Here is a 13,224-nt window from a genome sequence, read left to right as displayed (position 1 = left end):
ACATCTTTATTAATGTGATGGCAGACAATCTTATATTTAGATCTGTCAGACCCATGGAGCCTTTGCGGTGTGATATATACATAAATTGCAAACCTTAATTTCTCAAAAACAACTAGACGGATTTACACAAAATCCCAAAACACAAGGTTTCTGGGCCAAGATCTAACTTTCTGCCAAAGTTTATTGTAATTCTGTTCAGCCATTTTTTTAAAATTGCGGTTGAATTTTTCTATGCAAAATTGCATGGGGAAAATACGATTTGGGGTACCCCCTTTTTTCTTGGCCAAGCTTGACAGATCACTCCAAAACATTTCGAGGAGGGAGCTAAGATGGATGAACTGTTTTTTGGAAAATCTTGTAAGGATTCAACAAAAGGCGTAAGAGTTGTAATCCAAACCAATAAAATGCTTCTCCAGTGGAAACGTGGTCCTAACTATAACTATCCAGTGTGGACAGCCACTTGGCGGGAAGAAGTGAGGGAGGGATATATTTGATAATGTTTAATGCTCTAATTGTGTATTGTTTGGTTACTTTATCACCTTGCCTTCTTAGATGGTTTCAATTCCAGTTCAGTTGTATCTGTGAAAAGGCTACCCTGCAATATAAGGTGACATAATTGAAGTGGTTAAGCCATGCAAAATTGGCACACAAAATAATATTCCCTGGCAATCAAGTCAGAAGTTGTAAAGTAGTGATTTACATAAAAGCAGGATATCCCTAAGAAACAGAAACTGCTGATTGCAATTTACATGTTCTAAGTGCATCCTGATAAGGGTCTACGTGCCAGTTGTACTAAGGAATTGTGCATCACAAAGCCTGCGATTCACAAAATCACAGGATATGTGAACCCCAAATTCCTTTTTCTAATGTACTAACCCTATTTTGTGATTTTGAAACGTTTTTCGTAATTGCAAAATAGGGTTACTGACGAATACTGAATCACAATTTGCAAGGGGTATACAGGGCATTCCTTCAAACTGTAAGCCCGTATGGTGCATATTAATGATTTGGGAACACAGTTCTTGTTGCAAACCATTGATCAGTTACCGACTCCTAAGTTGGGGGTAATTGATTTGCAAAGGGGAAAGGGAAGTCTTTGGACCCCTCCCACTCTGTGAATTTGAATGGCAGAAGGCTGTAAAGGGACCACTTAATTCTATTACTGTATTGCTAAATCAGAAAAACCTTTTATAAAGCAGCACCTGTTCCTTTAGGGAACGTAGGCTGCTTCAATAAAATATTAAAATAACTATATTTTAATGGAATCACTAGGACGTTTTTCTGTTGTCCCTTACGCTTTGTAGCAGATTGCGGGGGCTTTGCAAATTGTGACCTTTCTAATTAATATTAATTATGTGATTCCTTATTTTGAGATGAGACGTATTAGTACATGGGTTAGTTTGCAAAATAAAATTCTAGTTGCAAAAAGTGGGTGTTTGATGTTTGAGACCAGGAATTTAGTACATCTGGCCCATGTTCTCAAAAGCTAAAAGCCCAAAATGATTAATGCGCTCACACAAACCTCCATATTTGTTAAACAGAAGCTTTCTCATGGGGAGCAAGGTAAATCCTCTGTTAGGAAGTACCACCTTCCTTGCAGATGTCCCCACTCGTGTAGCAAGGCTTCTATGGCAACTACTGTCAGCAAGGAAAATAAGCCCTGGCTTGTAAATGAAAAATAAACTGCATCCCAATTACAGCTTTAGACCTCTCGACGCTTGTGCACCTACACCATGGATAGTTAAACATTTGAGTGACACAAAGTAATCCTCATTGGCTGAAACAATCAGTTTCCATTCAGACCGTGGCACCAGTCATCAGCCATTGAAAGTTGCAGCTCCCTCACTAGGTACTGTATTGGTTCATATCAACCTTGGGTTCCGGCGACCATATAGGTTTCCCACAACGTTATGAAAGTGCATCTCCGATATGCCAGTAGGGAGTAGTAATCTTTAGATGGCATCAACCGGTGCACAGGAGATCTGCAGGCACCAGTCCAAGCAGTAAATATCGCCAAACCGTAACTTAGCATCACCAGCTTCCATTCACACACTCTCTTTTGACTCAAACATTTATGTTAGAGCGGCATGCGCGAGGCTAGGGCGTCCAGATATGTACTCTCTGCCACAAAATCTAAAAGCAGGCGTATGTTAGAGCGGCATGCGCGAGGCTAGGGCGTCCAGATATGTACTCTCTGCCACAAAATCTAAAAAAAGAGGACGTAAAGTGGGTCAAGCAGCATTTTCGAAATCTGTTGGAGTGTGAAAGGGAAACGGTTGAACTTTGTAAACCAATGGTAAGATCACTTTTCCAACTCTCCTCATCTACAGCCATGGAACCTTATCTAAAATATGTTACCAAGCCTTATCATCGCTTTTTGCTTATAAGGTTCAGGTTCAACCTAATACACCTTGTGCTCGGCTCGTACTCAAAGTGGGGTACACCAGAAAATTTACCCCCTTGTACCTGTGACTGTTTCTCCACACAGGACACTCTTCATTTAGTTATGCTCTGTGAACACCACTTGGTGGCTCGCAAAAAATTTCTTGTCCCTATTTTGAAAGACTTGAATTTTGTCCAGGTACGGCCAGCTTTATTATACCTACAGATGCTGAATTCGGTACAGGTCACATATGGTGTAGCTTGTTTCTTGGTAGCAGCTGCCAGACAAAATAAATTAAGAACTGGTGTTACAATGAATTACCAAATCTGACACTTGCACAACCTTGCTGGAAATAGTCTAAATATGCTGAAACGGGTACTTCCCATATCTATCAATTGTTTTTAAATTTGCATTTTTAACAAAAAGCCTTTTCTGTTTTTTTATGAAGGAGTAGCAATCAATTTTTCATATATGTTTAATTGCATTTTAACTTGGTTTCATGTACTATGTATTGCTTTTATGGTTTTAACTAACCGAATAAAGTTTTTGACTGACTGACTGACTCAAACATCTGCCTTGTTCCGGATCCTGGGGGCAGCACCACATGAAAGCTGGAGAGGGCCACCATCACAACCCCTCCTCCCAATCTCCATGCCTTTCATTTTGTTAGTGGGGGCAGGTGTACACGGTGTGGCAACCGCTTGTTGGTCATATTGCTGTGTTTGAGATGGCTACATTTCTGCTGCTACGGGCCATGTAAATGAGGGAATAGAGAACTGTAGAGCATTTTTAACACAGATGTGTATATCCTTCCTCCTCATACCTAGAATTATACCAGGGCTGTGGGTCGACTGTGAGAAGCAGAATTCTACTCCTTTATGCTTAACCCGTTTTTAGTGTCTGTCGGGCCTGTTCACAGAGGCGCTTCGGAGTACGTGAAGTATAATCCTGGGGGAGTACTCTTCTGTGTACTCTTAATTGTCTGGCCCCAAAACATCTAAAATGGTAATATTTGGGAAATATATATTCAATTAGTACCATCTTTGCACTTCTACTTGTAGGGGATGAAGTATATAGTGGCCAAGCCGCAAAGGCATCTAAGAGTATGTGAGCACTCCTGTAGACTTTGCACACTCATAAATGCTTTTGTGAATCAGCCATCACTGTCTTTGAATAAGAACATATTGTTAGTGCTGCAAGCTGTTGAATTTCAAAACCCTTTACCCAAGAGTGGACATTTTTGTTGGCCTTCTATTGCTGCAGATGCCCATCTCTGAAATCTATCCTAAAGAAAATGATCTTTCTGACGGAGACATGCCCTGTTCTAAAACAATATCTTTCTACGTCAGTTTGAGTATCTTTAAAATATGAGTCGGATGGCTGGCGATGGTGTCTCTATAGCGGGGTACACTGTATCGATACATCTCATAAATGTATATAGAGCGAGAATTCACTAAAATATCACGAGGACATTTGAGCCTGGCGTTTTTATTTTTTTACCAGCTTCAGCTCCAAATAACCACTTATTCCTTCTCTCCGTCGTCTCTGTGCCACCTGCGTTTTGTGAATTGTAACCATTTTAAATTCAAGTTCGGTACTACCGCAATTGCTGTATTTGTACACTTTCGTTATTGCTTTTATTATTAGAGGAAAAAAAAAGAAAAATTCTGAAGAAAACTGCAAAGTATGTTTTCACCCACCTTGCTTTATCTTTGTTGCCAGGCCAGACGCTAAAGCTATCATTTTACTCGAATCTGGTATAAGAATTCACACAACGGAATTTGAATGGCCCAAGAACATTATGCCATCCGGGTTTGCCATGAAGGTAAATATATTTTTTATGAGTTATAATTTCTTTGATGGAGACTGATTTCCAAACTTAGAATAGAGATTCCCCCGCCACTCCCCGCCCCCTCGCTAGCTTTGTTCTACTGACACATGCAGTACGAATTTATATAATAATCCGTCAATGAATCATACATTTGTGTAGTGCCAAATACCCTAAAACGACTACAGACTACTGAAATGTAGGTGACAATTAGTAATTTGAAAGAGTACTCTTTCAGAGCCTTAAAACATTTGAAACATTACTCTATGGTCCTCAGACTAGCAGGAATAAAATACCATTATGACGAGCAATGTGCGATATTCTGTCATTGTTTGCAAATTGTCATGAAAATTTCACCAAATAACGTGAAATTACGTTTTTAGAGCTAAATTTGGGTTTGCCAGTAGCAGTAGACAATTTCAGGCAGAAAATTGCTCTTGGCAAGATTTTTTCGGCACAAACTACCACTTCACATTTCACTCAGGCCTTGAAAACGGAATTGTCAAGCAAAGACAATTGTTTAACTAATAGGAGTATTATCCTAGTTGTTTCAGAAAAGCTGTCTTCCTTCCTACCCCGAATTATCAATAGCTGACATTAATCAGTCTTGATGTGTTTAGTGGCTGCTCACATCTGAGCTGAAATAATAGTCTGATTGATGCAACGTCATTAATACCCTTGTAAATGTATTTTGCGGTCAATTTATTTTTATATAAAAAATCAAGCAATTTGTCTTTTTTTCTATTCAGAACACCTGAGCAAGACTTCAAAATAACGGGACACACAGTGAACACTCTTCAAAATAGGACTCTACACACTTTAGAATACCAAAATACAAAATAAACAAAGCTCAACACTTATTTGCCAAGTAAAGGGGAATATTTATTGCAGCAAATTCCCATATCTATCAAATGGCAATAATGCACATGTAAAATAAATGTAAATAGTGAATGTATATACACAGGATTAAATGCATAGAAAGATAACTAAATGTACACAATAATGAGTAATTAGAACTTGGAATACTTCACCGGCTGTCTGTTTAGCAGTCCACTAACCTTTTGGTTCTGATCCCCGCGGTCCCACCCCTATACAGTGACTCTTCCCGCGTTTTCCCGCCCCCTGCAACACTACTTAATGGTGGATCCTGCATGGTGAAAATGCAGTCCACTAACCTTTTGGCGGGCTTGCTCCATTCACAATGCAGCTCTGTCTGGTAGGTGCCGCTGTCCCCGTTGCTGCTGCTGACCCCTGGTCAGGAGTTTGAGGCCCTCCTCCACCTGTAGGCTCCTACCTGCCCCTCATACCTGGTGGTCTAGTGGTAGAGCATCAATGCTGTGCTGCTTGACTGGCTCTCTTTCTGCTTTTCTCTCTCTATTTAAATTTCTCCTGCTTCTGTCTTTTTTGCATTTCTTTTTCTCTTTCCTTTTCCCTGTTTTTTGCTCCTTTGTTACCTCCTGCCACTGCGATCCCCTGCGGCCCGACCCCTCCAGTGACACTTTCCTCGTTTTCCAGCATCCCAGCTGTCCAGCCCCCTGAAGCCCTACATAATTGTGGCTTTTGCGCGGCCATGCCGTAGGCACGCCAAATGCAAGCCCATCTGCACATGGACCGTGCCCAGCACAAGGGACACTGGTTCTCTGACCTTCCTCTGGTACCACGCAAGCACCCACCTCAACTCAGGATGCCACGCCGCCTGCCACCTAGCATCGCCGAAGGAGACCCATGGACCCTTCACCTGCCCGAACTGCAGCCACAACTTCATCCATGCCAACTCACCAGCTCCTTGTGCTGCCCAGTGACCAACAGAGCACCCGACCTGCTCAACTACATTCTCCATAACGTGCGATCCCTCCACAAACAGGACACAGAAATCTGGGACCTCTCTCCTGACAGTGCCTTCCTCACAGAAACCTGGACCAACCCCAGTTTTGGATCGAATATCGCCATCCTTGGCGACTACAAATTCACCGCAAGGACCGTTCCGACTGAGCAGGAGGAGGCATCGCCATCGTACACAAGTACACGGTCCGACTGACCACGCATTCAAATGACTCAACAACAACCATGGAACACCTCCACTTCCAGATCCAAACTAACCCCAAAAACTCTCACATTCTACTCAGGTACCTAAACTTACACCTGGATAACCCCAGTGACCAGAACAACACCTCCGTACTACAGAACGTCACCAACATCGGACTCAAGCAGCTAGTGACCGCGCTGACCCACACAGCCAGAGATTCATTCGATCCCTGTTTTCTCTGCCAGCTGGAACATCACCTACAGCCACACCACCGAACTCCTCTAGACCGACCAGCACTGCGTACATCTCGCCTTCACCATGCCCACCGCACACCAGCACCGTCATCGCCCCCCGCCCTCGGTCGCAGCTGGTACAAGGCCACGGAAGAACGCCTCTTCGACTTCCTCGGCATGACCACTCCGCCAACTGACGCCAACACCGCTGCTCTCGCAACCTTCACCTATGGATCTCCAGCTGTGCGACACTCTGTCACTCCTCAAGAAGACACCGGGCAAGCAACACTCCAAGAAAGCCAGCTGGTTCACTCCCACCCGCCACAAGTCCAGATGCACCTGCAGATGACTCGAGAAAACATGAAGGAACAATAAAACCCCGGAAACCTACGCTACCTTCAAATTCGCCGTCAACGCACACTACCTTCTCCTCAAAACCACAAAGAAAATGCTGAAGAAACGGTCCGCCGACCCAGTAGATCTCAGAACTTCAGACCCATCTCCCTCCTCCCCGTCCCAGCCAAGGTCATCGAGAAGGCCATCAACGCCCAACTCTCCGAGTTCATCAAAGAGAACCATGTCCTGAACACTTCACAATCTGGTTTCTGAAGCAACCACAGCACCAAGACCGCACTCCTCGCCTCCAGCAACGACATCCACTCCCTCCTAGACCAGGGCGAAACCAGAGCCCTCATCCTACTAGACCTCTCGGCCACCTTCAACACTGTCTCCCATCGCACCCTAATCACAAGTCTCCACAACGCCAGCATCCGAGACAAGGCACTGGAACGGATCCACTCTTTCCTGACTGGCCGAACACAGCAAGTCAGACTACCCCTGTTCCTCTCAGAACCTACAGAGAACAGCCGCGGAGTGCACCAGGTGTCCTCCCTGAGCCCCACCCTCTTCAACAGCTACACGGCTCACCTCGCAGCCATTGTCAGAAGCCACAGACTCAACATGGTCTCCTACGCCGACGACACCATGCTGATCATCTCCCTCACCAACAAACCCACAGCTGTGAGCATCAACTTTCACAACGGAATGAAGGCAGTTGCAACCTGGATGCAAGCCATCGGCTTCAAGCTCCACTGAAACTGAAGTACTCATCCTGGGACCCATCCCCTCAGCCTCGGACAGCTCCTGGTGGCCCCCCCCCCGCACTAGGAATCCCTCCTACTCCTACGGACCACACACGCAAACTCTGCATCTTACTGGACTCCTTGCTCTCAATGAACCACTAAATCAATGTAGTATCCTCATCCTGTTTCCACACGCTCCGCCTGCTTCGAAAGACATTCAGATGGTTATCCGCAGAATCCAGAAAGACGATCATCCATGCTCTCATCACCAGTAGACTTGACTACCGCATTGCACTCTATTCTGGGGTCAGCTAGAAACAGCTCAGGAAAATGCAGAACATCCAGAACGTCGCAGCAAAACTGGTCCTCAACATCCACAGCCACATGACACAACCGGAAGAAGATCCTTTGCCTACCTCGCCGCCAAGACGTGGAACACCCTACCCCTCCACCTCAGGCAAATCCTGTTATTGACCTAGTTAAGGAAGGACCTCAAGACCTGGCTCTTCGACTGAACCTCCGCATACAGAGGGATCAGCAGCCCCCCCCATGCCTTGAGACCCTCACGTAGCAGTAGCAGCGCTTTACTAACCCCTGATAGATTGATCAATTGATCATCGTTGACAGCCCGACTGGGGAACTCGTTGGCAGTCTCAGGCACGGAAAGCCTAAACTATGCACAATAATCCTGGGCAGTGCGTCCACTCCCAGGAGAGATCCTGTCAAAACGCCAAGAGGCCTCTGTCTTTATACTCTTTACTAACCTGGAGAGAGACTTATAGAGTTCCCCCTCACTTTATCTGCACTGTAGGTGCTAGCTACACACTCTGCTTCAAGGCCACTCAACGGAGCTGGCCAGTCTCCGATGAGAGCTGTATACCTCCCACACTGTCTGTTCTAGCAGCTTATATCTCTTGCTTGGTGAAGTGAGAAACAGAAACAATTATGTGTGTACGCAAGTAACCTGGGCCTGCCTACCTTCGCCGCTGAAAGGCAGGGTCAGCCAGACACAAGATGAACACCATCCTCACAAATGTAATTAAAGCAACATGGAGTCAATGGTCAACACATGATCTCATAATATATAAATACCTGTAGTGTTAAACAATTTAAGTGCATTTGTATTTTTCCCACTTTTAAAGACACTGCTTTTACAATCTTTGCAAGGATTTCTGTGTCCCAAATTGTTTCTCAAATGTCCTCTTCTTTAATGGTACCGTCTTCTCACTATAGTTGAAACAGAAATCTGTTCTCAACTCATATTTGGTGGCATTTGCAACCAAATATTGGCAAAGCCAATCCGTCTCTTTTTGCCAGTGGTTTTTGGTTGTGGATATTGGCTTTACTCATTCCAGATGCTTTTAAAATCAGGTAGCATTGTTTAAAATAAAATGCAGTGAGTTGCAATCTTGACAGTCTGTTTTTTTTTAATACTTTCAAGATGACCACATGTTGGAGCCCGTTTTCCTTAAAGGAAAATGGGATGCATTTTAAAAAGAAAAATGAAATGTTTCAGTTACATTTTTTAAGAGTAGGCAGTGATCCGTGAGACCACTGCCTGCTTTTAAAAAAAAAATTGCAACCATTCACAAAGGGGAAGGGAATTTCTTGGAGATCCCTTCCTGTTTGCGACTGGCTTACCACCTACTTGAAGTAGGCGGAAAACTGCATACGTTTTGTGACCGCATTATGGTTGCAAACCATTCATACATCCTCCTGCGACTCGCTATTAGGAAGGGACGCGCTTGACATGCCCCTTCCTAATATCGACTCGCAAACCCTATTTGACGAGTCTGTAATAGGCTACCGACTCGCAAAATAGGGTTAGTACATGTCAAAAGATTATTTAGTGGTCGCTAACAGCCCAATTCTCTGTTTGCGACTACAAAACCCTTTGTATATGTGGACCACAGAGAGGTGGCCTAACCATGTTGCAAGCATTGCTTACAAATTGTCAAAATATTTGACTGACACTGCACATTAATTGCCATGAGCTAATGCGCTCAGATGTACCATATCCTGTATTGTCTCTTTTGGAATAGCTCTTCAAACCACTTACACGGCTATGAAGTGCTGTGATTTACACCCGCTTGCTAGGCTCCCTTTCGGAGGGTATAGTTAGAAGGATGTTGGATATTGAATGAACTCTGTGGAAGTAATTGTGTGAGGTTCAAAGGCATAGTGCAGCATTCCTTGCTGTGCTTCAGTGTGTGGTGTTCAGAATGGTAAGAGAATTGGCTCTTAACTTCTACAATTCGGTTTTATAATGCTGTGATGGCTGTGTGCAAGTTAGTGTGCAGGTCTTTCATCTCTTCACCGCATGGAACAGTCCCTTGTGCATCTACTGCTGAGAGCAGCGGCTCTTAAGTTCTGAGGAGCAAGTTGGAGGTCGATTTGAAAAAACGTGACCTCTTCAGTTGGAATTTTACTCTCCTCATTTCTTCTTATACTGTACATCCTTCATGTCTTAGGATATTTCTTGTGCATAAAAAGACGTGTAGCTCATCACCAAGCTTTAACTTACTTTATTACACAAATAAGCCCCTACTCATTTCCTGTTCCCGTGCCCCATAACTTGCCAGCCATGTGTGCATTGGTCTCTTGTGTTCGCTTCACAAATTGGCATTGTTGTGCCACATGATTTCAGTGAGCATTTGTCTGCCAACCGGCTCTGTCGTATTGCCTTTCCACTTTAACAGAATACACTGCCCAGTAAGTAGGTGTCTGATTTCTTGTGGATTTCTCAGCACAAATTATGTAATATGGTGGTATATACAAAAATACTGGATGTGTCCCTCTTTCTTTTTACTCAGTGTCGGAAGCATTTGAAGACCAGAAGGCTTGTGAGTGTGAAACAACTTGGCATGGACCGGATTGTAGATTTCCAGTTTGGCACAGATGAAGCTGCCTACCATTTGATTGTGGAGCTTTACGACAGGGTAAGTTTTAACATTTAATTTAATTTTGGGGGATGATATGATTTGTGTGCATCAGTCTCAATATTAAGCCTCTAGGAAACAGCAGGGTGACAATTAATGAGAAGCTGTTCAGATTGTATTGATGGTTACTGTGTTATAGTGTGGTTGAAAGAATTATCCAATGGAGGGTTGCATTTAGATGAAGAATGAACGAGCCACTGGGTAGAGTATTTGCAGTGGCTCAGTGTGGAATGTTCAATTGGATGAAGTGGTTAGAGCGTACTCCGAGCTGTCTGGGTTAATTTGATTGGAATGGAACATTGGAATAGCTCTTCAAACCACTTACACAGCTGTGAAGTGCTGTGATTTACACCCGCTTGCTAAGCCCCCTTTCGGAGTGTATAGTTAGAAGGATGTTGGATATTGAAGGAACTCTGTGGAAGTAATTGTGTGAGGTTCAAAGACATCAGGCATAGGGCAGCATTCCTTGCTGTGCTTAAGCGTGTGGTGTTCAGAATGGTATGAGAAAAGAAACATTTGTATTTATATGGTTTGGAGTAGCCTATTTTTAGTGTTCTCCGAAATTCTAGTTGAGTGTTCTTGTTAGGTAAAGGTTATGGAGTTTCTGTTGAAGGAAGAGTGATCCGGTCCCAGTGAGACCTGAAAGATTTATGCAGTTTGCGTTGATGTTATAAAGAGATGATGTATGGGGTAATGAGCAGCTGTCTGACCGCTGCATTCTGTGTAATTCCAAAAGAATTAACAGGGGCACTCCCAAGGTATTGTCTGTTGGCATGGCCAACTTTGGAGATTGTTAACGGTAATAGTGGCTTGAACCTTCTGAGAATAGTCGAGGTATAAGAAAATTCACAAAACTCATTTCTCATCTTGTGCAAATATTGTTTTGAAGTTCATGATCATCCCTGGGCACCTCACTTTGGTTGAGAGGAATAGCAGGGACCCTAGTTCTTGAGACCAGGTAGTTCGAAAATAATGGTTGGTCCATTTGCCACATGCTACTATTTCGGTTGGCCCCAGTAGTCCCATTGTCCAATGGTATAGGGGTAAAGGGCTGATGGATTTTCAAGCACTAAAATGATGTGTGTGTTATCCACATTAGTATGAGTTCTGAGATTAAGAGGAGGAATGAGCATCTATTAGATATTGGATGCAAAGGAAACCGGAGGTTGGTGCTGCTATCTTTGGATGGGGAAAAAGCATTTGATATGGTTGACAGGACTTCCATGAGAAATGTCTTAGCAAAAATGAGCTATAGGGAAGGGCTCATGACCTTGGTGTTTGCTAGCTTAAGGTTTAGAGATCCAGGATTAAGCTGAACATAATCCTATGTTGATGGATACACATTGAGCTAGGAATGAGACAGGGAACCCTTCTCTCTTTCTACTGATTTGGCTTCTCCCTGGAACCACCAGTGCAGCAAATCCAGACCAACAGACAGATTAAAGATACCTGACTGTAAGGAAATGAGTAGAAAATAACAACGTGCGCTAATGGCAAATTGTTGTCCGTGACCAACATAAAAGGTTCACTGGCAGACATCTTCAAAGAGCTGGACCTTTATAGCCAGGTGTCAGGATTCAAATTCAACACAAATAAATCAGAGGGTCGTAAACTTGCGCTAGATCACGAGGCATTACAGTCACACAAGGGAACATCTCCATTCCAGTGGTCAAGCGACACCATTAAATACCTAATGGTGGACCTGGTGGGCAGGATCACAAAAAAATAAGAGACCAACCTAGAAAAGCTATGTAAGGCACTAAAAACAGAATTAGCACATCGGAAGCATAAACCTCTATCTTGGGTGGGTTGCATAACCACGCTTAACATTGATACTCCCTAACGTGATATATGTTTTCGAAGCACTGCCAATAAACGTAGACAGAGGGTACTTAAAAGGAATACAGAAGTTATGCTTTGGCTTTTTTTGACGAGACAAGACGACTTGCATAGTGGAAAGTGCAGACTAGGCCCCCTTGATGGAAAATTGGGGTTCCAAACATACCTACGCGTGGCTTATCTACGCTATCTGTTTGAATGGACCAGGAAAGTAGTGAATAAAGGCTGGTGCATGATCTCCCACAGGTTAAGTGGAGGACCCTTGTGCGAGGTGCCCTCGTCCTGTCGTGCACATAGATGCATCCACTTGTATATATCCCCAGTGACAAGAGCAAAACTGAAACTCAATAGGGTTTAAAAGCAGTTTCATTACTTTTCCATCACTGTTCATCCTGCTATTGGGTAGCAAAAATTCCCCCCTAAATGCTCAGGTGAGTGTGGTGCGTGCTGCACAATTAGAGATCTGTTTCATGGGGTAGAAATTAAAACTTTTGAACAAGCAAAGGGAGACTTCTGGTTGCCAGAAGTTCAGAGGTTCAGATATTTACAAGTCAGACATTGACGGTGCACCCGAAGGGCAGGCTGGGGCCTCTCGAGTGCTTACCCCTTTCAGAAAGTTTTACTGAATTATGACTTAAAGGGTCACATCACCTCCTACTGTTACAAGATCCTTGATGACCCCAACGCAGATTAAACAATGCCCTGTCAAAAGACAATGATGTAAGAGAATTGGATAAAACTAGACAAGAATAAATGGGGACATGTAGTGACAAGGACAACTAACTTTGCAAGCAGTGCGAGATGGAAGGCAGCACTCCAAATTACTATACCAATGGCAGTACACGTAACATGAGGTGCCTTGAGCCATTTAGAAGGCACCATTGTTGTAGGTGA

At 43.7% G+C, this 13,224-nt stretch overlaps 1 protein-coding gene across 1 annotated transcript in view; it reads left to right on the top strand.

Annotated features, from left to right (window-relative positions):
* The window catches only part of NEMF (nuclear export mediator factor), a 486,031-nt gene that overhangs the window by 50,198 nt on the left and 422,609 nt on the right, over positions 1-13,224 (top strand). The window contains exons 3-4 of the mRNA XM_086937289.1: positions 4,106-4,208; positions 10,366-10,491. Of these exons, the coding sequence (XP_086793415.1) occupies positions 4,106-4,208; positions 10,366-10,491 (229 nt within the window). The remainder of the gene's footprint in view (positions 1-4,105; positions 4,209-10,365; positions 10,492-13,224) is intronic.

The sequence above is a fragment of the Lissotriton vulgaris genome, chromosome 9, assembly GCF_964263255.1.
Source record: "Lissotriton vulgaris chromosome 9, aLisVul1.2, whole genome shotgun sequence".
Lineage (NCBI taxonomy): Eukaryota > Metazoa > Chordata > Amphibia > Caudata > Salamandridae > Lissotriton > Lissotriton vulgaris.
The sequence above is the reverse complement of the archived record's forward strand: the minus strand, read 5'-3'. Positions and strand labels throughout refer to the sequence as shown.